Source organism: Kwoniella europaea, chromosome 1 (assembly GCF_036810445.1).
Source record: "Kwoniella europaea PYCC6329 chromosome 1, complete sequence".
Taxonomy (NCBI): Eukaryota; Fungi; Basidiomycota; class Tremellomycetes; order Tremellales; family Cryptococcaceae; genus Kwoniella; species Kwoniella europaea.
Window position 1 is genome coordinate 6,835,525 of NC_089487.1, and position 25,673 is coordinate 6,861,197.

The 25,673-nt window shown below is 44.1% G+C and overlaps 10 protein-coding genes across 10 annotated transcripts; 5 read left to right on the forward strand and 5 right to left on the reverse strand.

Annotated features, from left to right (window-relative positions):
• Nucleotides 1–138: 138 nt before the first annotated feature.
• V865_002610 (uncharacterized protein) lies at nt 139–1,168 on the forward strand (the record flags this gene model as incomplete). The annotated part of the gene is made up of 2 exons (XM_066226410.1): nt 139–292; nt 366–1,168. 2 exons carry the CDS (start codon nt 139–141, stop codon nt 1,166–1,168), a joined length of 957 nt encoding a protein of 318 aa, XP_066082507.1.
• Nucleotides 1,169–1,852: 684 nt separating this feature from the next.
• V865_002611 (uncharacterized protein) lies at nt 1,853–3,920 on the reverse strand (the record flags this gene model as incomplete). Its single annotated transcript, XM_066226411.1, has 6 exons — nt 1,853–2,544; nt 2,646–3,028; nt 3,090–3,248; nt 3,336–3,620; nt 3,689–3,752; nt 3,839–3,920. 6 exons carry the CDS (start codon nt 3,918–3,920, stop codon nt 1,853–1,855), a joined length of 1,665 nt encoding a protein of 554 aa, XP_066082508.1.
• Nucleotides 3,921–6,475: 2,555 nt separating this feature from the next.
• Nucleotides 6,476–7,671, reverse strand: V865_002612 (uncharacterized protein; the record flags this gene model as incomplete). The annotated part of the gene is made up of 2 exons (XM_066226412.1): nt 6,476–7,172; nt 7,280–7,671. The coding sequence occupies 2 exons, from the start codon at nt 7,669–7,671 to the stop codon at nt 6,476–6,478; spliced, it is 1,089 nt and encodes a 362-aa protein (XP_066082509.1).
• A 417-nt stretch (nt 7,672–8,088) lies between these two features.
• V865_002613 (uncharacterized protein) lies at nt 8,089–9,040 on the forward strand (the record flags this gene model as incomplete). The annotated part of the gene is made up of 4 exons (XM_066226413.1): nt 8,089–8,125; nt 8,200–8,449; nt 8,523–8,754; nt 8,816–9,040. 4 exons carry the CDS (start codon nt 8,089–8,091, stop codon nt 9,038–9,040), a joined length of 744 nt encoding a protein of 247 aa, XP_066082510.1.
• Nucleotides 9,041–9,598: 558 nt separating this feature from the next.
• Nucleotides 9,599–13,203, forward strand: V865_002614 (uncharacterized protein; the record flags this gene model as incomplete). The annotated part of the gene is made up of 15 exons (XM_066226414.1): nt 9,599–9,693; nt 9,765–10,166; nt 10,225–10,447; nt 10,530–10,643; nt 10,718–10,817; nt 10,873–10,957; nt 11,030–11,330; nt 11,398–11,463; nt 11,535–11,821; nt 11,891–12,130; nt 12,193–12,316; nt 12,409–12,554; nt 12,660–12,721; nt 12,800–13,087; nt 13,178–13,203. 15 exons carry the CDS (start codon nt 9,599–9,601, stop codon nt 13,201–13,203), a joined length of 2,559 nt encoding a protein of 852 aa, XP_066082511.1.
• A 381-nt stretch (nt 13,204–13,584) lies between these two features.
• V865_002615 (uncharacterized protein) lies at nt 13,585–18,561 on the reverse strand (the record flags this gene model as incomplete). The annotated part of the gene is made up of 5 exons (XM_066226415.1): nt 13,585–14,734; nt 14,857–15,533; nt 15,606–16,420; nt 16,495–17,289; nt 17,358–18,561. 5 exons carry the CDS (start codon nt 18,559–18,561, stop codon nt 13,585–13,587), a joined length of 4,641 nt encoding a protein of 1,546 aa, XP_066082512.1.
• A 413-nt stretch (nt 18,562–18,974) lies between these two features.
• Nucleotides 18,975–20,581, forward strand: V865_002616 (uncharacterized protein; the record flags this gene model as incomplete). The annotated part of the gene is made up of 2 exons (XM_066226416.1): nt 18,975–19,707; nt 19,779–20,581. The coding sequence occupies 2 exons, from the start codon at nt 18,975–18,977 to the stop codon at nt 20,579–20,581; spliced, it is 1,536 nt and encodes a 511-aa protein (XP_066082513.1).
• A 213-nt stretch (nt 20,582–20,794) lies between these two features.
• Nucleotides 20,795–22,439, reverse strand: V865_002617 (uncharacterized protein; the record flags this gene model as incomplete). Its single annotated transcript, XM_066226417.1, has 8 exons — nt 20,795–20,866; nt 20,931–21,090; nt 21,183–21,446; nt 21,529–21,565; nt 21,648–21,791; nt 21,892–22,027; nt 22,128–22,188; nt 22,288–22,439. 8 exons carry the CDS (start codon nt 22,437–22,439, stop codon nt 20,795–20,797), a joined length of 1,026 nt encoding a protein of 341 aa, XP_066082514.1.
• Nucleotides 22,440–23,128: 689 nt separating this feature from the next.
• V865_002618 (uncharacterized protein) lies at nt 23,129–24,505 on the reverse strand (the record flags this gene model as incomplete). The annotated part of the gene is made up of 8 exons (XM_066226418.1): nt 23,129–23,403; nt 23,488–23,642; nt 23,710–23,749; nt 23,825–23,879; nt 24,033–24,115; nt 24,219–24,272; nt 24,357–24,383; nt 24,469–24,505. 8 exons carry the CDS (start codon nt 24,503–24,505, stop codon nt 23,129–23,131), a joined length of 726 nt encoding a protein of 241 aa, XP_066082515.1.
• Nucleotides 24,506–24,854: 349 nt separating this feature from the next.
• Nucleotides 24,855–25,533, forward strand: V865_002619 (FK506-binding protein 2; the record flags this gene model as incomplete). Its single annotated transcript, XM_066226419.1, has 4 exons — nt 24,855–25,012; nt 25,105–25,181; nt 25,263–25,361; nt 25,436–25,533. 4 exons carry the CDS (start codon nt 24,855–24,857, stop codon nt 25,531–25,533), a joined length of 432 nt encoding a protein of 143 aa, XP_066082516.1.
• Nucleotides 25,534–25,673: the final 140 nt, after the last annotated feature.

Below are 25,673 nucleotides of genomic sequence, written 5' to 3' on the forward strand. Positions count from 1 at the left end.
TGGATCATCTACGAGTACTCTACAGAGTAAGGTGGAATGTAAGGAAAATGTTTTTATCGATACACAAGATTACCTTTCTGAACGTACAGATTAACCTTCAGATCACACGACTAGCTGCAGACTGGCAACAGATCCATCATGTCCACTTCCACGGAGCAGCCACTTACCCCACCCCTGCCTGATCAACCTCAAAACGACTATGTTCGTCCTATCCACCCGGACGACGAGAGGGTACTAAAGACTCTGATAGGTCTAGGAATAATGGAAGGTCTACCCAAAGCCAATAACAAGAGTGAGCCTCTCCCTCTCTTTGATATTATAGTATTGTACGATCCCTAGTACTAACAACATCATTTACTGTATAGTTATTCTCAACCCTTTATGCGTATTATCGATCCTCACCTTGGGATACTCCCTCAATCGTCTTATGTCATTCATGCCTGATGAGAATATCATCTCATGGTTCACCGCCTTGATCGGCCCATGCCTCGCGTCCTTACCCATCTTAGGTCTAGTGGAATACATTCAAAGACCCCATTTTATTGGTCTACTGAGACGAACGATGGGACAGTCAGATCTAGTCAAATTCGATGGGTACTGTTCGGAAGGAAAGAGTAAAGGATGGGTATTTGTCCATAACGATCAAATCGTAGGGACTATCTTGGTAGATACTCAAAACCCAGGGAAGAAACTCGTCAGTGTGTTAGGTGATGAAGAGGGTCAGATCAACGAGGATAAACAATTACTCGAAAACGAAAACAAGGAAAAGTCAAACAATACTAATCTCAGGAAAAGGAAATCCACAGGTACTTCTAGTAATACTACTTCAAGCAATGGAATAGTCCAAATACGCCACCTGGCGGTCGATTCACCTTATCGCCAATCCTCCATCCCTCTTGATCTCCTTATCGAAGCTTTAGACCAATTCTTTCTTGTTCAAGACCAGAACAAAGTGATCATCGAATTAGGATATTTCTGTTCCAAGGAAATCGTCGATGCATTGAACAAAGTGGGATTCGTCAAATCAACGTCTAAACAAGTTGAAGGATCAGACTCGAAATTGGAAGAACCTGAATCAATAGGGTTGATTGGCTGGAAAGGATATTGGATGATTTTAAGTAAAGAGGTATACGAGTCGAAGAAGGAGGTTATCGTTGGGAAAAAGTGATAGGATGATCATCTACAGTATATAATGATTCCGCACATTCATATCAACATACATAAACTAGATAGTGATACGTATGCAATAAAACTGTCATACATGTTACATATAATCATACATCCCATAAACACAATGCATAATCCGATTTCAAATGAAATCAATGAGAATGTGACCTCCTTTTGTTATACAATGCAAATTATATAGACTGACATATTGACACAGATAGATACTCAATTCAATCTGATATCCTTATCTTTGCATGGTTTTGTTTTGGCTGGCTGGAATTTATATTTTATCCTTTTATGCATGAACCTTCTTCAAATGTTGATTTATTTCCTAAATTATGACAACTAAATACTGTAAATTGAAATTGATTTCCTTGTCCCTTGTCCCTTCTCCCTTCTATCTCCAAGAGAGAACCCGTGATATACTTTAATACAAAATATGATCGAAAAGTAACAATTTGTTGATTGAGTGAGAATGAAGATGGATTTTGTGGAAGTGGAGAAAAGTTGATTATGGTAATGGAAATCCGAGGTGATCCACTGATCGGATGGGGAATGCTTTTGGTGAATTTCCATTTGTAACACCGCTCCCATAGATTCGATTTCCGTCGCGAGGAAAAGACGAGAAGAACCTTCAATCTGATATATCCGAGGTGAGATTCCACAGTTCCGCCTTCTAGCCCAATCACCGTCTATCCATATACATATCATCCCTCTCCGCCGGTCTTATAGGCGGTAAATTCAATGGCCGCTGTATGGTCCTCTGATAGGGTAACGATTCACCTCCATCTCCATCTTGATCTGACGGCTGACCATAGGGCAGTGTAGCTAGAGCACGCGGCGATATGCCAGACACATTACCATTAAAGCCAGGTGCCTGTGCGGCGGCTGTGATGGGTGTGATGGGAGAAGAGGATGATCGATGTGTACCACCCCCATCACGATCTAATATCTGATTGACACTAGGTGGGATGAACGGTGCGGATGACCGGCTGGGAGCTTGAAACATGCTTGGTAGGGGTAAAATCGGAATTCCATCATCTCCTGGGCCGACATTCAGACGGGGAAATGGTGAAGGTGCAATTGAAGATACGGATGAATGAGCTGATCTGCCGTTCATCGACAACGGAGAGTTATAATTGGATGTGACGGAAGATGTGGATGAAGCTGGATTATTCGGAATATACATCGACGCGTCCGAGGACCGATGGGAGGATGATTGGGAATAACTTGATGATTGGATAGGGTAAGCTGAAGGTGATGGATTGAAGATATTCGGAGGTGAAGATGGTCTCGAAGATGATCGGTAAATTGGGGATTCATGAGTCGTCGTCCGAGATAAGGAGAACGCTGCTAGATCGGTAGCTGGGGGTGTGGCTGTAGACGATAACAGCCAATTAGCCATCCCGGCTCAAGAATATTATATAAGGAGTAAAAGGTCAAGAGCATGGTCGTGATCAGAAGGTACATATACTCACGCGTGAAATCATATTTAGACGAGATCTCCTTCAAAGACGGTATTAACCCATCGTCTACGAATCTCCTTTTCCTCAATGTGGAAGGTCCAGGTCCAGGAACAGCAGTCTGAGGTTGTTGATCATCTGAATGGTTGGAATAACCGTAGAAGTCCATGGGTTGCCTCCATACCAACGATCTCGTTGATGTTAGAGCGCTGGTCCTGGGTGAATGCTGCTGGGAAATGCTCCTCGGTCTACTGAGTGGAGAGTGACGAATGGAAGATGAAGAGGACGATTGTGATATGCTGGGTTTGGTAGTTGTAGCTGATGCTGAAGGGGTTCTGTCTATCGACATGCTACTGCTTGTTCGGCTGTTGGCAGGTGTACGTTTCCTACTGGTAGATCTACAATCAACCATAGGGTAAGACAGATCACCACAATAAGGTCCGACATGACGAGACTTACTGTCTTCCCACACTGGTATCCGTCCTCAATTTCACTTTCACACCTTGAGCTGCCAAATGTCTAGTAAGAGGTGTAGACTCGTGCATCCCCTTGAACAACTTGGGTGAGAAAACTTCAAATGGCTCAGATACGGTGCGCGACAATTCTACCACGCCAGTCCTATTCAGATGAGAAAAGGTGTGAAAGGTAGCTTGGTCAGCGATACTGGTCCTGATAGTGAATAGGAATGTAGGAAGGTGTACTTACTCTGTCGTATCGTACAGGGTGAACATCAACCTGAAGATTCCCGGTACTCTGACCGATAACTTTGCAAAAATACATATCGCTCCTGGTTTACCATCTAACAACCTCAGTTTTTCGGGTGTCTGTATCACTTCTCCGGTGGTCGCATCTGCGCCAGTGGGCGTTTTGATCGCTTGGTAGTATGGTTCTAGTATCGATGGGAGACCATGATCTGGGAATGGGACTTTGACGGGTGTAGCGGCGACTGTGGTAGCTCGGATGAAGAATGATGTGGATTCAAGAAGATGACTAATGGGTGGCAACAGAGATGTTTATTAGTATATATCGGTTTCATAAACGATTGTACCTAGACTTACTCGAGAGGTATCTGATTCGATGACAGTTCTACTACGGGAGGCGGATCCACCGGCCTTCTATCGACTACATGACAACAAGATCAATAAAGGCACGCATACGGAGACTGGATGATTATTGAAGAGGCCAGAGGAGAAGGCGAGGACACTTACTAGTCTCGTTCTCCTCCTTGTAGGAACATAATCTAGCTCTTTCGGGTTGTTGTCTTACAGTGAGAGTGAACGTTCTATGCATGTTCAATCGATGCGGTAAGCAGACCGATCTCTCAATGATCAGAGATATGTCACTGGTTTTATGTGTATACCGTAGAGTGTGATGATGAAGCACCGAAACACTCACTGTTTCGATAGATGACTCAACAGCTTCCTACCTCTATCATCTAATATTGTACCCATCTGAGATACTGTAGCTCATCTAAGCTGGCTAGACTTAACGATCCAATATTGCGATAGGGATTTATGTGCGTTGATATTTGATGAAGTTCAATCCTTTCCGATCCGATGCAGCCTATACTTCACAGTAATCACGGCGTTAAAGAGGACGGCGGTACTAAGTGATATCAACCAAAGCTTGGGAGATACCTTCTGATGTTATAAGTCTAGATTCGCCTCTTGAGTAGTTGATGTGAATACGCGAATAGTATTCTTGCCGTTATTCTATTTCGACTGATAGTAAAGGATTGAATTCAGATGCTGGATAAAGATCAGACCAAGTTCCGAGGTGAAGGGAAAAAAAAAAATACAGCTATGACGAGCTGGTCCTGTTCTGGTTGATGATCGTTTATTTATATTCTCCGTTCTATAAACCAGAGTTTATTTGGTTTGTTTGTTGTTGGCTATTGCGGGGGGTTCTGTGATTGTATCTGAGATTGATTTTGACCCGAGTGGACCTATGTAGAGTTTTCTTCTTATGTTGTCAAATGGTAGTAACCTAATGGTGTTAAGCCGAACTGAACTGATTTGAAACTGGTGTTCTTGGGAATCGGTTTACGTTTATGTATGTGTTGGATAACTGACTAGTCGTAAGTCCGTGAACTATGGTGAAGAGAAGCGCGGTACGTTGGATCTGATCTGATTCCCGAAGTTTTTTTTTTGACTGTTATGGGAAAGTGCTGGGTAGATGCAAGTGCAAAGTGCAACTCAGGTCGAGGCGGTAAAGCATGAGAAAAAAAGATGGTACAGCAAACTGCAGCGGTTATAACGGTAGGATAACGGTATTAAAATATTTTAACTTTGAAGATGAGTTACTTTTGTTACTTTTGGGAGTCTCTCGATCGATCGTCGTCACTTTTATTTCCGTTGTTCAGGTCACAACACTCGGCTTAATGCGGGGTCAACTGTAAATCCCTTCTCTCTTGCGACCATTCACATCTGTCCCAACACACTACAAAACAGGTCAAACATCAACATTCGATCACTCATGCATATACATCATTCTTCAGACATGTACGGATGTACGATTCTGCTGACACAAGTAGGTAGAAACAGATATCTGGGATCTCGTCTCCGTGACACACGAGCGAGTAACCAACAAATGAAATGGAATGGAATGACGATTGACAAAGTCATCAGACAGACATACGCGGAGAAAAGACAGAACCTTAAGGGGTCTTTCATTTTATCATCGCCTCAGGTGCGCCTTCAGGTGTGACTTTACTCTCTTGTCCGAACAGCAGTAACATTAATTAGGGGAAAGACCCTGTGGAAGATCCCACGGTAAAAGGTGGTTATAGTGGGATTCCTGTAAACTGCTCGCCCTCTCCCCCCATCTTAGCTATAAAAAAGGCCTTATCGGGACGGGAGTATATGATGACTCACTCTTGAGAAGGGGGAAGAAGGAGAGAAGCGGAAAAGTCAATTCGGTACACTAATCTGATTCGATGCACTACTATATTCAGGCACACCGTGACGAGTTTGGATGATCCTGACCTGACCTGGGAGAAAACGAGATAAAACCATTTTCGGGCGAAAATAAGTATCTTGCGTCATCACCTCAGCCAATCCGTGGAGTGCGACTCGTGATGCACCGTGAATCATCGAAGAAAGAATAGTAAGGAAGCTTCCATGGCTGAAGGGCAAGGACGCCACTTCACACTGTGATCTGGGAGATTAATGATTAATGAGGGTGATCAGAAAGAAGGAGAAGGCCCGAATCGTTTTATTTCTTCAGCGTTGATAAGAGGGTACAAGTAGACCTCGCTTAAAGTAGATCATCTTCCCCTCTTCTCTTTTCTCACGATATCAGCTCTCACTCAGGTACTGTACCCAGGATCGACGGAAAAGATAAGGTACAAATTGCACCAAAGAGCATCTTCGTATACTACGAACTCTACAACACCGAGGAAACGTGTCTTACTCATGTACAATCGCTTCACGTAAACATGTAAAGTAGATTAAATGATAGGGGCTTTTTTAATTTATTGTTTCATTTCCCCAAAGAAACAATGAAACAAACTTTCGCTCACTATGTTCACATATAGTACCTACTGCGCATCGTACGGCAACTTGTACGCGGGCTAATCGACTTATCGTAAGACGATCATTCTCGCAGTACATGTCCATACAGTTCAGCCACAGCAAGTTGAAGCATACGTGTTCAGTACCTTTCTTACGGGATGGGCGAAGCTGGAAGAAGGCTAAAAGAAAAGTATATGAATGAGAAAATGTCCTATCTATACACAACAATTTTACAACAAACGTGATTCTCTGGAGATGATCTGCAGATCCTGTGGATGATCAATCGAACTTGGACTTTGTCACGACTGACTGACCGGACAGGTAGGTAAGGTATCATGGTGGTGAAGTCGGGTTTGGTCGTAGATTAGATGGTCCGTCGTTGTACGAGCGATATGAGGATTGATGCGGCCGAGAATGAGCTTGTGGAAATGATTGATGAGGTTGGCTTTGATATGTTCCGATATACCCTCTTCCTCTATATGTCGGGTTGTATGTATATGTGCCTCGATTCCACGTCGAATTGTCATTTCTACTTTCGATATGACCATCACCATTTCCATTTCCATATCCATATCCCCTTCTTGAGTATCCATAATTCCCTCTACCACCCCTTCCTCCTCCCCTCGTGAACCCAGACCGATATCCGCCATTGTGATTCTGATATCCCCCACTTCCATTCTCAGACTTGAATATTTTCCTTTCTCCTATTTCCCTCACTCCCTCGTTTTCAACCTTTTTCAAAACCTCTTCTATCTTATCCTTCGTCCAGATCCCATCGGTAGGCTGATCCCGCTCAGGCAATTCGTAAACCCTATCAAACCCCTCTGCTTCGGTGGGTATAGGCGGTCTATATTGGCTTCTCATCTGTCGCAACACCCTCAGACCAGTCTCAAGATCAGGTATAGTAGGATGATCAGGTCGGTATTCTAGTCTCCTTTCAAGTGTCGATTGTGAGACGGAAAGAGTCAGAGCGTATATCGTAGGTCGAGGATGGATCGAATATGCTATATTTATAAAATGACTTCGTTGACTATACATTTATGAGGTATCACATCAGCTTCATAATTACCACTGTACCACAATACCACAGTTACGGCTATCAGTAATACAATGAGATTGAGAGATTACTTTACTTACATAGGATCGAAGTCCACTCTGTCCACCACAACGTTATGTCCCTCTTGCAGAGCTTGTCTTACTACCGCTTCGCATTCTTGTCTTCGTCTATTGGGAGCATCATCTTGAGAGGCTCTGATCCATTCTCGATATTCACCAGTCGACTGAGAATGCGAGACGAGCGCTTCTGAGAAAGTGGTTTTGCCTGAACCCGGTAGCCCGATCAGGATGAGCAGTATCGGAGAGTCTTGGACTGAAGATATCATAGAGAAACCTGGATGGGCTAACAGAGCGTCTTGCTGAGGAAAATCATCGATTTGAGCTGTATTCAACGATGAGACTGGTTGTCCAAGTGGACTGCTAGTTGAGGGGATTGAAGCAGTGCTCTGCTCGAGGGAGTCGCCGATGATCATATTTTGGTCAGAGAGTAGGTATATATCATTACAGTTCAGCCCTAGATCGAAGTATATCTCATACCTTATGACCTTGAAGAGACAGTATAGCTGTGAAACACCCAAGACGGAATGATTGAGCGGAGTCTTAGCAGATTAACTCTGACATCTGGAAAAAAGTCATCTCTTAATCTTCCACGTCATCACATTTCGTTGTAATCTACTTTGTTGATAAGGGACTGATGCCCTTCGGACATGGGCTACACGATTAGTTGGGACATCTCGGCGATGCTCATGACAATGCGTCGCTTCCCTTCGGCTTGTTGACTTGACGTTGGGATTCACAGACATATATAAGATCATGCTCATTTACCACCATACCAGACCTATGCATTCTGATATAGCGTCGAACATAACAACGTGAGATACACTACAAATATGTCCAAGGTCATCATCACAGGAGCAACAGGTAACGGTAAGTAAGCTCCTCACTTCGTCCAGCTTTTGATCCAGTACACCAGCTAATCTAAGTCTTGTCTCCGTGTTCAGCCGGCTCAGCAGTTTTGTCTGCTGCCATAGCTTCACCAGGTATCTCCCAAATCGCAGTCATAGCTAGAAGACCTCCGTTCGAAGAATCCTCAAAGATCAAATACATCCGATTTCCTTCGGTAGAACATCCAAGAGGGTTCGACGAGATTCCTCCGTCGCTGGTGGATGAGTTGAAGACAGACGGGTATGAGAGTTGTATTTGGGCTTTGGGGATAAGTCAGACTCAAGTTAATAAAGAGGATTATGTCAAGTGGGTGCCAAGCTCTTGACTCATGTCATCTGTTTAGTGTAGGATTTTGTTAATAATAATCATCAATCACCAGAATCACACATGACTACGCTATTACCGCTGCCAAGGCATTTTCCAATCTCGGTACATCCGAAAAACCCTTCAAATTCATCTACATGTCAGGAGAAGGAGCGAGACAGGACGAAAAAGGATATGCGATCTTCTCTAAAATCAAGGGACGTACGGAGAAAGAATTATATGAGATGAAAAGCGACAAATTGGATGTAGTGAATATAAGACCGGGAGGTATCATACCTACATCAGAGGTCAGTATATCCCTTTCTTATTACGGTCTTGCACTGATATTATGGTGGGTTTCTGCTACAGCACCGACAACGAATGAATTGGTGGATGGGACAAGGGTTCCGTATCTTGGGCGCAGTATTGGAGCCTGTGTGGCCATCTGGCGTCATTAGTTCGTCTAATTTGGGGGTAGCTTGTGTAGGTTTGGCTCAAGGGAAAGGATGGGATAAGAGAGATAAGGAAGGTGTTATTGCCAATCCGGCTTTGAGACAGATGGCTCAAGATTGGGCTGGTGATTATACGATGTAATGGGATACCAAATAGATGTAAGTATATAATTCAAGTAAAGGTACGTCTGACAGCAATGCATATACTTGTGTACAGTCCAAACATCGTGCATACACTCTTATACCATGTCACTTATGATAACCTCATAAACGTTTTCTACTCTTCGAGCATATCGTGATCTATTCTGCTGACGCGCTTGCTTTTCGCCACTCACACCCACGTTCATCTCCTGCCCACACACGTTCATCGTCGGTACTCTTCTCTCGTTATTCATAGAATCTTTTGAAACCCACTGCATACTCGTTCACCATCTCATACACATGCTTGGTTCTTTGTCACTGAATGCACAGATCTCTTTCACCCTAAACTATGATTTAGCCTTGGGGTGCAGTAGGTGGAAATACCGGACCGCTGTTGAATGTACCGTTTAGAGCTATTCGGGTACTTGATACGTTAAGAAGACGAGTTATACCACATGTATTGATATTCCTTCCTGTCTTGACCTTGTGCATATCACTGACTTACTGAGCTCATCTTCGATATCGCTCATCAACTGAGCGAGAACAACTTGTCACTAAGATGTCTACGCAGACTACCACGAAGAGTAAACCTCTAATTGGGAAAGCGGGTTCTCTGCTACTCATCGCTGGCGGAACGACAGTCCTAAGTAGCAAGTGAGTGTCACCGCCTAATTGATTCTCGTCAGTCTTCTTCGTAAACCACTAATCCATACATGGTTTCGTAGAACAATCCAAATGAAAATGGAAGAAATTGCTTCTCAAAGCACAACCATTTTAGCAATCCTCTTACCTCTCCTCCTTCTTCCTCTCTTACTCTACACCCGCATGGCTATCCCACTTCGATTCGCCTACAACTGCTTCATCAAACCTTTCTTCGTGCCCTCAAAGCATCTGATCAGTGCTCAAGATGCCCACAAAGCCAAGCTCGAAGCGTTCTATTCAGGACAAGCAGACCTGTATGATTCCACTAGAAGCTCTCTCTTAAAAGGAAGAGAGAACATGTTGGCTTTATTGGCTGCTCATCTGAAATCTCAGCCTGAACCTTTATCTTTACGTCAGTCAGTTCAGGGTAAGAAGAAAATCTGGGTGGATCTTGGTGGTGGTACGGGATGGAATATCGAGAAAATGTGAGTGATACAGCTGTAGACTGTCATATCGTACTTGCTGATTTCTGTCGGGGAAAAGGGATGAATATCTCCCTTTAACATATTTCGATTCCATCTACCTCATCGATCTATGTGAACCTCTATTGGAAGTTGCCCGAGCGCGAATCAAAGCTAGAGGATGGAAGAACGTTCATGTACTTTGCCAAGATGCTAGTAATTTCGTACTGCCAGAATGGGAAAGTGGTGAGATGGATCCTAGAGGTAGTTTGAGAGCTATCACCATGAGTTATTCACTTTCTATGGTGGGTGGAGCTGATCAACTTCTTCTCCTGAAGACGGGATATGTCAGAGACTGATTGGGGGGTCTTGTGTACGATTGATCAGATACCACCTTTTTATCAACTTTTAGATAGATGTGATCAAGTGCTGGACCCTCAGAGGGGTCTGATGGGTGTGGTAGATTTTTATACTTCCAGAGATGGAGGTAATAAGGAAAGGGTAGGTGGAGTCTACTTTAAATTCCATACTTTAGCATGACGATAACTTTACTGATGAGCTGGAATGATCAACAGGCGATCGGCACAGCCAGTAAAAGGGTATCATGGTTGGCTAAGTGGTTTTGGGAATGCTGGTTCTCCCTGGATGGAGTTAATCTCCATGCATCGAGAAGAGGTAAGTTCAATCATGATAATGGGTTTTCGAAATGATTAAATTGCTGGGTTGATAGATTATCTCGAATATAAAATGGGTACTATCAAAACTTATAATGCTCGTAATAATTTCCTCAACTCGTGGTTCATCCAAATCCCCTAGTGAGTGTATTCTCACACCTAATGTACAAATGCGAAACGTACCCCAAGCGCGTGCTAAATGCAATTGTACAGCTACGTCTTCGTAGGCTGTTCAAGAAGACGAGATGCCTCTCGCGCCCTCGAGTCGTTCACCAAAGAAGCTGGGAATCAAAAAGGTTTGAACACGTTTGGATTGAGAACACCGATTTCACCTTTCGGCACCCCGCCACTATCATCCCCTGATACATTTGGTATGCCAAATTTAGATCTGGGTCCAAGCGCTTACAATAAGTCGGATACTCTCATGAAGGGTACAGAAGGGGATATTGAAATGCAGGAGACTTTGGTCGATGCTGGTGCACCTTTGAGTCCATTTCATTATCATTTGAAAAAGGTGAGTGTTTCCAGCTTCTCGCTTCCTACTGTGATGGCTGATACGATGCTGTCGATCGGTATCTCAGGCTTGGAGAGTACCCTACCTAGAAGAGAAAGTACACGAACAATTCCGAACTCATATATACGGCTGGGTAAGTCGTTCCGTGCCAGAACCTTCTTCATCAAATCACCGCTGACTTGTTCGTATTGTGTGGTGCAACAGACATGGGAAGATCCAGCTGTTGACGTGAAGAAATTAAACATCAACAAGGACGATCACATTCTCGCTATTACCAGTGCAGGTGATAATGTCCTACATTATGCCCTGGCAGCTAGTCCAGCAAGGATTCACGCCGTAGATATGAACCCCTGTCAAGGTCATATCCTAGAATTGAAGCTTGCCGCTATTCACGCGTTGGATTATAATGATTTTTGGTTATTGTTTGGGGAAGGTAGACATCCGGAATTTAGGAAACTGCTTACCCAGAAATTATCCCCATATCTCTCTTCGTATGTCTTTCCTCTTCCCTATTCTCTGCGAAAGTAATCGTTTGTTGAGAATAATGTGATTTGCTATAGACATGCCTACGCCTATTGGCTCTCTCATGATACTCAATTCTCCCGAAACTTCTATTTCCGAGGGTATTCAGGATGGGCTCTACGTCTAGCCCAAATTGCATTCTTCTTATCTGGTGTTCGAAAAGATGTCAAGAAGATCTGTAGAGCCAGTACGATTGCTGAACAAGAAAATATTTGGAATAAGAAGATTAGACCGATTTTCTTGGGTAGATGGATGGTCAAGTTGTTCTTGGGTAATCCGTGAGTTGTCTGAACTCGAAACCAGACGCAGGCGGAACATTCTTTTTAAAACTTGTATGTAGAATGTTCAACTGGCACGCTTTGGGTGTACCTCAAAATCAAATGAACTGTTTCCTCCAAGACGGTACAGTCGAAGATTACATCAAAGCTACTTTGGACCCTATCCCCGGACTGACCACTCTGAAAGTGAGTTGCAGCAGCTACTCTTCAATAATCTGATGCTGCAAGATATCAGCATGGGGTACAGCGTATTGATAGACACTTGGAACTGTATCTAGGACGACAACTATTTCTTCTTCCTGTGCTTGAACGGTCGATATACCCGATCATCATGTCCTGCATTTCTCAAGCCTGAAGGTTTCAGAGCCTTGAAGAATGGTAAAGCGACTAACGCGATCAAGTCTCATACCGGTACTATCCTCAAGTGAGTATGTCTTCTTTCGCCCAGAATAACTTCTCGTCGACAGCCAAGACATCAGATACAAATCGGAGAATATACCGTAGCTAATCATATCTTTTGAATTTGCAGTGTTTTAAGAGGATTGCCCGATGGGAGTCTTACCAAGATCATCGTCATGGATTCTATGGATTGTGAGTTGCAGCCGCCTCACCTCCTCGTGGCGGAACGTGGCAATGCTAAATTACATATCCATCTTTATCGTATCATAGGGTTTGACCCCATCGATCCTTCCACACCTTTACCAACCACCCCTTCCTCCGCCCTCGACACCCTCGACTCAACACCCGAAGCATCCCTAGAACATCTCCGTTCCGAGCTGGACTACGAGATCATCGAGATGCTACGTGTCTTATCGGTTGGCGGTCTCGCTATATGGCGATCAGCGGCTAAAAGACCATGGTATATCCAAAGATTCCAATTGGCCGGTTTCAAAGTTCAGCCTATCGATATTAGGGAGGATGGACAGGCGATAGATAGAGTTAATATGTATGCTTCCTGTGAGTCGAACTCTTCCATGATTGTAGCTTAAGTGGTTTGGGAAGAAGAGATGAGGAGGCTGATGGTTGATACGTGTTGGGTTTATGTAGTCTGGAAAGCGGAGAAAATAGCATGAGAAGTCATAAAGGAGTAAGGTACGGGTCCTGTTATGATGTAGTAGAAGAAAGCTTTGGCTCGATGGCGAACACTAGAAATTAGTTGGAATATGTTAAGCAGGAACGGTAGATAGTTAGAGTTCACAGGGTTGAAACCCTAGCATGGAGGTATGAGATATGAGCATATGCAAACATGAATAGAAGCAAGCAAGCACAAGTAACAACCTGAAGATTACGATATACTGTAAAGGGTCAAGAAAACGTAGTACAACAGTTCATCAGGCATCAGAGGTAACAAGGGAAGATAACAAGATTATAAAGTACAATATGGAGACTTCGAAGAAATGAAATAAGGAGACAAAACAAATTAAATTGCACTCCACAGTATACGGCAAAGTACATTAAGATTGACGATAATAATAGAAACCTATAGCCAAAGCGATGATAACGATGGTGATTGAAACTACAAAGGGAACACGACGGTCTTCATCTTCATTCTGGTTTGGGAACCGATCTATATCGGTCGATAATGACGATGCTGACGATGATGATAAGAGATGTCGATTCGGTTTCTTCGGCGAAGAAGAACCGAAATCGTCCAAGATATTCTTATCCTCATCTGCATTTCCATCCGTTTGTCCATCGTCTTCTACTGGATTTGTACCGTTCTCTCTGGTTTTGAGGTCGGTTTTCTTCTTCTTACACCAGTATGAACTAGGTCTCATCCACTTGATAAAGAACCATACTTCCCCTTTGAGTTGATAATAACTCCAAAATAGCGGTCTCCAAAGATATCCTGTACTTTGCACGGCGATATTGATCGAGTTATCCCTTAAGACAATCAAATTGAACAATGAGGTCAAGTTGTCATTGGACTTTTCTTGTCTGATCAATCGATCCAATTGGGATTGTTTGGCCAAATTCTTTTCGAGATGTTCTCGCGTCCATCGCCGTACGCTGTCTTTCCTTTTGATCATCATTTCAATCTTGTAGATCAGATTTTCCAACTCATTTTTGGTACGTTCTTTCTCTTTCCCCATATCTTTGATCCTCTCTTGAGCGAACGAAATGACCAGTTCTGCCTGTTTGATCGGATCGACCCGCTCTAATCCGCTGGGATCGAGATATGTTCTTCGCGGTCTGTGTCGGATGGGGTGATTCAAATTCGAATGAATAGGTGCTAGAGATGCGTTCAAAGATCCTTTGCGACGTGGGACGTTAACACTTTGAGACCTAGCTTTGCGATTATTGACCGAGTTCGTTCGTTGTCGATGAGCCAAATCCGATCCGCTGTCATGACTTGTCGTGAATGACCTCAGCGGCGGTAAAGTATCTCGATGTTCATCATCTTCGGTTGGTCTGGCACGACCAACATTACCGTAGATCGCACGTATCGGGTCGATGCTGGACCAATCAAGCTCGATATTGGCAGCGATAGCAGCTTCGTCTCGGACAAAGTCGATCTGAAATAGATATTGTCGTATGGCATCGTCTATACTAGCGATGTTGGCATTCACATGATCCAGTTTTTGACGCGCAGAATCGAGGTCTCTGTGAGATACCAGAAAAAGACATTATTAGCCTGGTCATTCTCTCGTTCAAGTAGACAACCACCTATATCGAGTCATACGGTAATAGGGTAGCTTTCGAGATTAGCGGAATAACAAACTTACTCCACACGCTCTGCGTAGATTTCATTCTCCAGCTTCCTGATCCTTTCCCTCGCTTCAATCTCCAACTGAGTCTTCCTATCAACTTCCGCCTGTCGTTCTCTAAAAGCCGATTCTCTCACAAGAGCAGCCTCCAACGCTAAGAGTTCCTGCTCTCTTTCATCCTGTTTTATCTTTCCTGTATTATTCGTAGCTAAACTAGCTTCTGATCGTCTGTATAGTCTATTCGTATGATCATCGAAGGATGATAGAACTTTTTGGCCTTTCAAGAATAATTTACGTAAATGGAATTCTTTATCTTTCGAATACTCTTCATCGGTAAATTCACCACCTGTTCCTGTTCCCCCTGGTGTACCATGTCTCCTGAAGAAAGCATTATCCCTGTTACGTCCCAAAGAGGAATTGACAGTCGTCCTACTAGGTTTGTTCGACATCGGGGTATGGTACTGACCATTGTTCACTTGTGGTGAAGGGGCTGAATCCGAACGAGTATGAGTGTGATTGGGATTACGGATTTTGCTATCTTCGATATGTTGAGTTTCACCTTCGTCTCTTGAGGGTCCGGGTGGGTTACGCTGCTTTTTGGCCACATGAGATAGTTTCTCAAAAGGTTGTTTGAGAGCTTGAGTGAGTGAAGTAGGTCCAACGGCACTCAAGCTCTGATGACTACGATGGCCGAGCTGATGTATAGCCGGAAAGGTGTGTAAGTACAACAGCACTGCGATCAGACAAGGGGGGCAATTGGGACTTACTCGAGTTCTAGTATGAGCACCTGAGTGTACATTATCCTCTGTGCTTGTAGTCCTCGTTAACGGGGCGTTGTCGTCACCAACTATACCTTCGACATCCATTAGAGAAGCATTGCTAGCCGTCTTGACGCCCATCCGATGTCGATGAGATTTTTTACTACTATCGGCTATCGAGCTTTGATCATCTCTTCTCGATCCTGATCTTCCATTGTCTGTCGGGGGAAGAACCACCCTGTCCTCATCCTCAGTAAGGACTTCTACGTCTGGATGAGATTTTCTAGGAGGTATAAAATAGTTGACTTGTCCCTTAGCAGCTTTATAATCCACGATATCATCGACACAGTATCCCCATCCCTTCTCATATCGGTGTTTCTGACCACGAGACCTGTTGTGAGCTGAAGTATCGGTAGATTTCCCAAGTGAGCCTAATGAGATCGACCGATTGCTCTCAATGGATTTCCGAGCGCCATATCGATTCGAAGATCCGACACTCATGGGACTAGTGTGTATATTACCGCCAAAATGGCTGCCCCCAGGAAGACTGTGAGGCGAAGCATGATTGGTAAAACCTGATGTATCGCTCTGGTTGGAATGTTGGTATCCCTGCTGTTGCTCTTGTTCCCACCGCTGACGAGCCTCGATTTGTTCTTCCGTTTTAATCCGCCAACGGATGACTGCAAGAGGATTGAGCTTGGGAGGGTCGTCTATGCCTTCGTAGACGTGAGAATAGAAGGCACGTAATCTTGCTCCTTCTTTATAGGCTAGACGTTCTGCGGCCGGGTGGGCAGCGACTTGGGTCAACGCGCGGAATCGACGTTCTAGTATGAAGGATCAAATCAGCTTTGATCTCATATCGCCAATGGCATGCCTTTGATCCAAAGACAAAACTTACCTTGAGCTAGCTCTTCATCCCTTCTCTCCTGCTCTAATCTCCTCCTCTCAACATCTCTCTCATACCTTTCTCTTTCCCGTAGCTTGTCCTCTTCCTTTTGCTTATCAGTCCTGTGATCTTTATGCAGTAAGTTGTGATCATGCTTGGGGGGTACGTCCGCTGACCTCTTCTTCCCTATATGGAAGATATCACTGAGACGATTCTTCTTTTCCTTTTCCTTTTCCTTCCCGTCTTTGCTTGATTTATCTGACTGTATAGTTGGCATGGAGGGTAATACTGCTGAATCATTCTCCGTTATAGCTGGAAGAACTTCGCTAACATCGTCCAACTCGTGTTCTGGACTACCTTCGTCAACCGAGGGAACAGGTAAATGATGAGTGAAAGGTACATGTCCACCCTGACCATCTGACAACAATCCGCCCTTCGAGCTGGCTCTTCTCCGATTCGCATTTTGTATCTCCGGAGAAGGATGACTATCTATACTCTGTCTCTGACGAGGTGAGGATCCCCATGTCGATCGTGTGGGAGGAGCAATAGTACTGGCTACAGACATAGTCCTCTCTCTACCATGGTTGTCGGAACTTGTAAGTGCAGGAGGGGCGGAGACGAGATAAGGAGATCGATGGGTTGGCTGGTCGGCTCCAGGAGACGTAGGTCGAGTGTTAGGCGGAGAGAAGAAGACAGAATTTGACCATTCGTTGAGATTGGCAGGTCGACTAGCTGGCGCATGAGGCGAGTTCATGAGTCGTAGAGCGGAAGAAACGTCAGAGTCGCTGAGAAGGTTTCGAAGTTGTTCTTTGCCAGAATCATGTGTTAGCATGATGATATACCACTGCAAAGCATGATACTGCAATGTAACCTACCTGGATTCAGAGCCATGTCCTGCATTCCTCCGATACCTAAACCCAAACTAGCAGCTAAATCACCTTGTTTCTTCTTCGTGGTCTCTTTCTCCTTCCCTTTCGATCGCTTACTTCCCTCGGGACTACTACTTCGTTCTTTCAGCATCTCAAGACTTCTTCCTCTGGATATCTGAGATTTTCCATTAGGTGCAGGGATGGTAGATTCGATGAGAGGAGAAGATCTAGCAGTTGACATCCGACTCGATCGAGGTGAAGATCCATTCTGCAAAGCAAAATACGAATCTGATCTAGAGTTGGGCAATTGCGGAGTGATCTTAGGAGGAGAAGCGGTAGCGGCCGCAGTAGAGCGATAAGATAACATCCTAGAAGGAGGAAGAGCTTCTTTCGATGATCGTTTCCTTGGTCTTTTGTGATCTTCTTTATCTTTCCTCCTTTTCAATTCTCTACTTGTGCCACTAGCATCAGAGTTCTGCCTTTCTCGACCGGTTGGACCTAATAGACTTTTCGCTCGGGGCCTACTAGGTCCAGCAGCGGCATTCTCTGACTGTGAGGGGGTGTTTCCTCCTGTACCAGTACCGGTATCTTTAGTAGATTGATCGGTAGTAGATTCATCCCCATCACTATCACTACTAGTCTCGAAGCCTCCTGTCACCCTTGATGCTCTCTTGCCATTGGCGATCATTGATCCTGAGCGATGTCTGGAGTTGAGAGGAAGAGTTTCTGACCATACTCTTCGATCTTGCGATGATCTCGTCTTGGGTAATTCAGGTCTTGGAGATGATGGTGAATTGTTCATGCTTGGGAAAGGTTTCATGATCGAGCTAGATGACGATGAAGTCGCTGATGGTAAGGGTGCTGATCTAGGTGGAGAGGGGATAGTGGAATTATGTAATGTAGATGGATGAATAGGTTGATATGAATTGCCAATCGTCATACTGGCAGATCCATTGGCATGCGCAGGCTTAAGCGATGAATTGGAGGATTTTGGTGATGGAGAAGGTTTAGCGGTAAGTTCAGGAGCCTGATCTTCTAGGTCGAAATGTACGGTCGAGTGTTTTGACGATACAGAATCTGAATGAGGTCTATTACGATGTATAGAGGTGGATGTGGAGGACCGACTGATATCCTTTGGGGTTGCGCTCGTGTCACTCTGAGTGGAGATGATGGGAGGCGGAGGAGGTGCCCTCACGCTTGAAGATGCCATGGCGGACGGTCTCGCTTCCGTCGTTGTTGCTGCTGATACTGGCGAAGGTAAAGCATCTTCTAAAGGCGTGATGGAGGAGTCTATCGTGATAGTACGTCTAGGAGAGCGGGGCGAGGCAAGGGGTCGTATGTGTGGGAAGTCGAGAGGGATTGGATGCGAGAGATGGATGACACAAGGATACACAAGAGTCAAGAAGGGTTGGCCAAGAGATGAGCAATGAGATGATGATGATGATAATGGGATCAACTGCGCACAGACCACCTTCCCACCACGTGTCAGATCACCCACCATACGTCACAGACTGGCACTGCTGCTTGAATGCTTGAATATCTTCTTTTGTTTACGAATCTCAACAACTTATCGATCTTCATCCTCAACCATGCTTCTCTAGATATTACTCCCAGTCTCATAGCATGACGACCTCGACCTCTTCAGCCGATACGTGGATATACGATCATCTGCACAAAGTCTATTTCCACCCTTTATCCAATTCTTATGCTGTTCCTGACCTCACGACCGGTCAATGGAATTACATCCCAGCGAGTGACTTTCAATCTGCCTCGAGCTCGTCCACTCAAGCGCAGTCTGTCCAAGGACAGACACAGAGAGATGAAGAGAAGGAAGAAGGTGAGATTGAAGATGATATGGGCTGGGGTGGATTGATGGATCCTGGTAAACTCGCTCAAATCGAGAAGGATTCCAAATCAACCTCAAAGTCTAAATCAGCATCACAATTCCGAGCAAACGGACAGGATTACAAGAATGGTATGGTCCATGAGAAAGAGAAAGAGAAACATCCTTCATATGTGGTACCATACGATGATCCTGCCCTGTACTCTTATCCCTCAGATGACAAGGACAATGAAGACGAAGAAGACGGAAACAATCGACCTGAAGAAACTCCTGATCATATTTTAAGATTGGTCGTCGTTCAGTCGAAATGTCTAGAGATCGGACAAGTTGTAATTTTAGATGCTCGAGAGGGTGGTATACAGTTAGGAAGGGATAGATGTGAGAAAGGTGGTCAAGCAAGAGTGAGGTTGAGGGAAATGGAAGTTAGTAAAACCCATGCTGTTATTTATTGGGGTAAAGGTGGAATTTTACAAGAAGACGAAGAGGAAAATGGATGGTGGATAGTAGATTTAGGTAAGCTGTTCTGAGATTCATATATCTTTCATAGTGTATCACGAGCTTATATGTCTTAAATCGAAATGTAGGTTCTACACATGGTACTTTCCTATCCAATCCATCGACCAACAAAACGAAAAGAAAAAGATTATCAGAACCTAAACATTCTTCAAAACCCCATTCGATCCAACATCTAGCAGAGATCAAAATCGGTAGTACCACATTCTCAGCACACATACATCCTTCTTGGCCATGCGATGAATGTACAGTGACTGGCAATAATGAGATTTTACTCGATGATGGTAAACCTAAATCTAAACTCGATGCCATCACTACGGAAGATCAAATATCCTCAGATCATGAAGTACCATACGCAATGGATTCGTCACAGAAGAAACAGAATAGAGAGCTAAAACGGAAAAGAGAAATGGCCCTGTTGAAAGATTCATTATTGAGGCGAAACGAGGTATCGTCAAGTAACGATGAGAGGGAAGAGCCCAAGAGGGAATATTTAGATAGATCAGCAATGCGAAGAAGATTACATCCTTCCTCGCCACCTAAATCGCAATCTAACTCTAATAGAGCTACGCCAAATCGGACTGAAACCCCTTCGACCCCATCCTTTGGTAGCGATGTGTCGAGAGAACCTACTGGACCATCAAAATTTGCTAGTTCTATATTAGCCAATCAAGGTTGGATCCCCGGCACGGGTCTGGGTAAATCCAACCAAGGTAGAGCACAACCCATTGCAGTGGAGATGCGAAATGAGAAAAAGGGATTGGGCGCTCAGAATAGTAAAGCTACTGTGGACGATGGTCAAGGTCAAGGCGATTGGAAGATGCGTGCTAAGCAAAGGAGATGGGAGGAGTTGTCCAAGAGTAATGCTAATTAGTATCAAATGGGTGGATGATGTTGATGTCCTATGTTACCAGTTGTAAGGATAAGTAACAATTTCATATGTTGTACCATACCATCATTGATGGAGACTAGGATCGATGCATTTACATCATCGGATATCAAATCAATAACTTATAATGAGCGATACAAATGGTATTTTCAAGACACTCTCTTCCTACTTCATGAGTTCAACCTATCTGTGCCAATCCTACTCTTCATACTCTGCTCCTAAATTCGATCCTTTGGCATAATCGATCAATTTTTTAACTCTCTCATAGACCTACATATACAAATCACTGTCAGTCATGTATAAACCCTCGCTAATAGATATCTCGAGTACTCACAGTAAATACGATAGCTTGACCCGGAGCCACTCTCAATACTCTAGGTGTAATACCTTTATAAAACGCTTTCGCACCTTCATTCTTGAACATGTCAGAAGTGACTTTGACCAGTCGGGACATGGCTGTTTCACCTGGAACATGCGACGCTTTCTGAATACGTCTATGCATAACAACATGTGTTTCAGCGTACAACCCCTTGATGAATGTAGATTTTTCAATGCATATTGTAAGAAGGTGTGAAAGTAAACTCACGTTTTGATAGTATCAATAGGAGCATTGGAGAAAGGACCCATCGCCCCCGAAACCAAACCAAGAATCATCGTTTGCCAACTTGGCAAAACGGCTGATTCCTTGTATTGAGGTTGGAATTCAAAAGCCCATTTTTTAAACTGTTGATACGCAGTGAAATTCACACCTTGGTTGGTAGCTTGTCTTAGTGCTGTGAGTGATACACCTCGATAGAGTGTTGAAAGACCTTCTTCACGGACGATAGTGAATGCTGCGTGGGCTGCGTTTCTATACACATCGACGAGAACAATCAGTCAGCATTTCAAGCGATTATTAGACCTTCAATAGGAGAGCATGTCAAGTAATTTACCTATATCGAGGTACGTCGAGAGGATCGGCCAAAGAATCTAGTCGACAAATTCCCAAGAATCAGTCTAATCATTCATCACTCTTATACCTTGCGCACGAAAGTCTGGACCATTGACTCACGCTGTTGAGCTTGTAATCTGATTTTTATAACTTCCATAGGAGTAACTACCGCAACAGCTTCCGTTGCGCCTGCTCCCAAACCAGCTAAGAAGGTAGCGGAAGGACTGATCTTCCCATCAGGAGACGATAACCACCCTTTGTATGCTATCGGTTTCAACGTCAGGATCAGCACATATACATACGATCAGGGTGATTACCACCGTCTTTGGTGCATTGTCATTGATCACAAGGTCATCATACTCACTCTCAAAAGACGCAAAACGTATAGCCATCTTCGGCACGATACCCGATATAACGGCTCCCAAACCTTTGTATAGACCTAGGGGCGTTTCTCGAGCTGCGATTTGTCGACCGGTAGCGAAGAATCCTAATGGTTTGAGCTGTTATTAATCCGTATTGGATCAGCTCAGAGTGGAATATCTCATTTTTTGATGATAATGAGAAGATCAAGCGAGATGCAGGACAAACTCTATTACTCACCCCTTTCAGTTTCCTAGATTTACTCAATTGCATTCTAACTTTTATAGTATCCAGCGGATGACTATATTCTCATAAAACGACCGTCAGGTTTTCATTCACTACACGATTGAGTACCTGTCCGTAACGATAACGATGATGACAATGAACAACATCGACTCACCATGCCAATGCTTCAGCTAGACCTGCTACTCCTCCCGCTATCAAATGAGTCGACAGTGGGATCTTCTCTTTCTTCCCTTTTGAGCTGGACGACGGTGTAACCCTATCTCCCGATGCTCCTCCTCCCATAGGTTTGGATGTTGACGTTGACATTGCAAGAGTGGATGGGTATAGAGGCGGATGATGAGGAGTTGTAGTTGTGCTAAGTGATGGCGTGGCGACTCAGTATGAAGAAAGATCTAGCGGATGATATGAAAACTGATGTCTTTGATCACTCTTCGACGATTTGACCGTATATCTTCAGGAGTATCTTCGAATAGAAGAGAGTTACATCTCAGACTTTCAAACCTTTCTACAGAAGTCCTTATATACGGTTCACTCACTCGTGTGAAGTCCTACTCCTACTCCCTCTTCAAACTCAAGTCACAACTTCGACTTTTTTTCCATTCTGTTTACTGTCTGACGCTTTAACTCGAGTGAATGACTGAATCAACCGGTCACTTGATTTAACCGGTATATGACACAATCATAACCGGTGTTTAAGCGGGTACAAGATCACAAGATCGGTTTTACTCGGTATGCTATGCTCACAGCTCGATCATGACTCGATATTCATGGTACTGCATGCAGCGATGAGCAGATGCGATGACTGAGTTGTAGCTGTTGCTGAAACGGAGAACAATGTACATGCCATGCATCCGTGTGATGTCGGATCGAATTATAATGTGAGTATATATGAGAGCAAGACAAAAAATTCCCGATATCTACCTACTAACCTGGACCATACTCGAATACCCCTAAAAGTCAACAACGATATATCCCAACATACTATGTACCACACACTAACAGCTACATTTCTGATTCCCTCCTACCATATCTCTCAGACTCACACTATCCCTCCTCCGTTTCTTCCTCACACTCCCATAAAACGCTGTGGACAACCTCGAACTGCTGCCCACTGCTCTCAGCTGCCTCTCGCCGTAGCTTATACCTGTACCTGCCGAGTCGGGGTCGAGGGTCCCAGCGTCTATAGCGGATAGAATCGTTCGACCAGCTAGGAGGAAAGGGGTCATGACGTTCGTACCATTTAAGGAAGATACTTCGACAAATAGTAATCCTAAATAAAAGGTCAATCTACGTGAGCTGTCAGATCCAAGAGAGACCAAGAAGGGGCAGCTCATCTACAGGGTAGATAACGCACCATTTTCCTGAGCCCACCTTGATCCTTCGGCATATTCAACTTCCCTATCTTCCTCTTTATCCAATTTATTCCCTACTAACACCATCACCAGATGTGGGGAGGCGAGTGCTCGACAGTCTGTTAACCATCGACTGAGATTGACGAAAGACTGCCGTCTATTCAGTAAGTTGTCGTCATCAGCTGCATTCTTTCAATCCGTGTGCATCAAGCCACTGAACATACGATGTTATATCATAAACTAGTATAGCTCCAGCCGCTCCTCCTGTTGGGCACAAGCGACAGACAGGTCAGCTTCTGACCACTTTATTTGTGATTTTGAAACAACAAAGAACCTCACGATAGTATGAGCGTGTCACACTCCTGAATCTCTCTTGGCCTGCTGTATCCCATAGCTACATAGTGAATAGCGGGAATCAGTACTTGTATTCCTCTTTCACTTCTCGAGTCGGACGCGAGTCGAACTTTAATGAAGCCTCTATGTATTTCTACTCCAAGTTTCATCGCCGAGAAGGAGCATGATAATGTTTGAATGTTGCATCACTCACCTGCAGCTTTATATTCCTATCGCCTATCCTCAAGGTCCTCGATGAAAATTCCACTCCTATCGTATGTGCAGAATTCTCCTTGACTATATCCGAAGGAAGGGAAAGAGATGAATCAGCTATACAGCCCAGATATCTATATCCATCTGGAATGTCTCAGCTGATTAAGTTGTTCTGAATCATACCTACATTGTTCATGTATACAGTGATATAGCAAGCATGATTTCCCCGTTCCAGCTTCGCCTAAAAGGTGTAACATGTATATGTATAAGCTACTGACTGTAATCACTCTCTTTCGAGGCGAGAAGGACAGGACGTCAAGCTTACCTATCACGATGAATTTGAAAAGGTAGTCTATCTCATAATCATCACATCAGCATCCACTTGACCATCATCCCATTAAAGACTAAAGAGAGAGGTAAGAGGAAATAGGACTTACCGTACGCTTCTACCAATTCTGTACCTTCGTGATCCATGTTCTATCCTGATTACTGGCGTGGCATGGAGCTCCTAAGCGGTCGAGATTGTATGCGAATGAGATGGATGAAATGCAAGTTCGAAATGATAAGACCAGTGAAGGAGAAGATCCAAGCATCATTGCACAGGGGATTTGATTGGATTTATCGTCATAACATGACATATCCCATCAAAGCATAAATAAACCTCACTAGAAAGGCGGAGGTCACCGCCAGATGTGTCACGCGTACTGGGTGGACGATCAACGTGTCATACGGCGAACCACCTTTAACACCTTGGTTTATCCCTTCTGCTCTAATCTCTATTGATCGTGTAGTACAACCCCTACGGAAGGACTTTGAATCCAAGATGTACAGCCCCAAAACCCTCTTACTCGCTCTCCTTCTCTCCCTAGCTCTGATCATCGCAGCATCGGGAAAAGCCAAGGATCAACTCCAGATCGGAATCAAATACAAACCTGAAGAATGTCCTATCAAAACTAGGAAAGGTGATAAATTAAGTATGCAGTGAGTACTTTTTCTGATATCTTCAGCTAGGTGATCATACATTTTCTATCCTTTGACGAAGCAGCTGATGTGTTGGGTCTGGGTACTCGCAGTTACACTGGAACTTTGGCAAAGGATGGAAGTAAATTTGATAGTTCTTTAGATAGAAATCAACCTTTTGAGTTTACACGTTAGTCCACTTACAAACCACCTTGCCCTGTGCTATCCATACAGCCAGGTCAATAAGCTGACCGGACGATAAATTAAATAGTCGGTGCTGGACAAGTGATTAAAGGATGGGATCAAGGATTATTAGATATGTGTATTAGTGAGAAGAGGAAATTGACTATCCCACATGAATTGGCTTATGGTAAGTTTCACGGCTGACTTTGTACGGGGTTTTCTTACGCCCTGCCCACCAAGCTGATGTGGTGTCTCGATCAGGCGAAAGAGGTCATCCTCCCGTCATCCCACCTCAAAGTACTTTGGTCTTCGAAGTGGAATTGTTGGGTATCAAGAATAGGTTCGTGGATGAGTTGTAAACCTGTCCGTAGGAGCGTCATCACACATATCCAGAAATAGATGAAGAAGTATTTGAAAAGATAGATGGTAAAGAACAGTATACTATGGTATACCGATCATCCATATCCTATGCAATATGCAATACATCTATTTGATATTC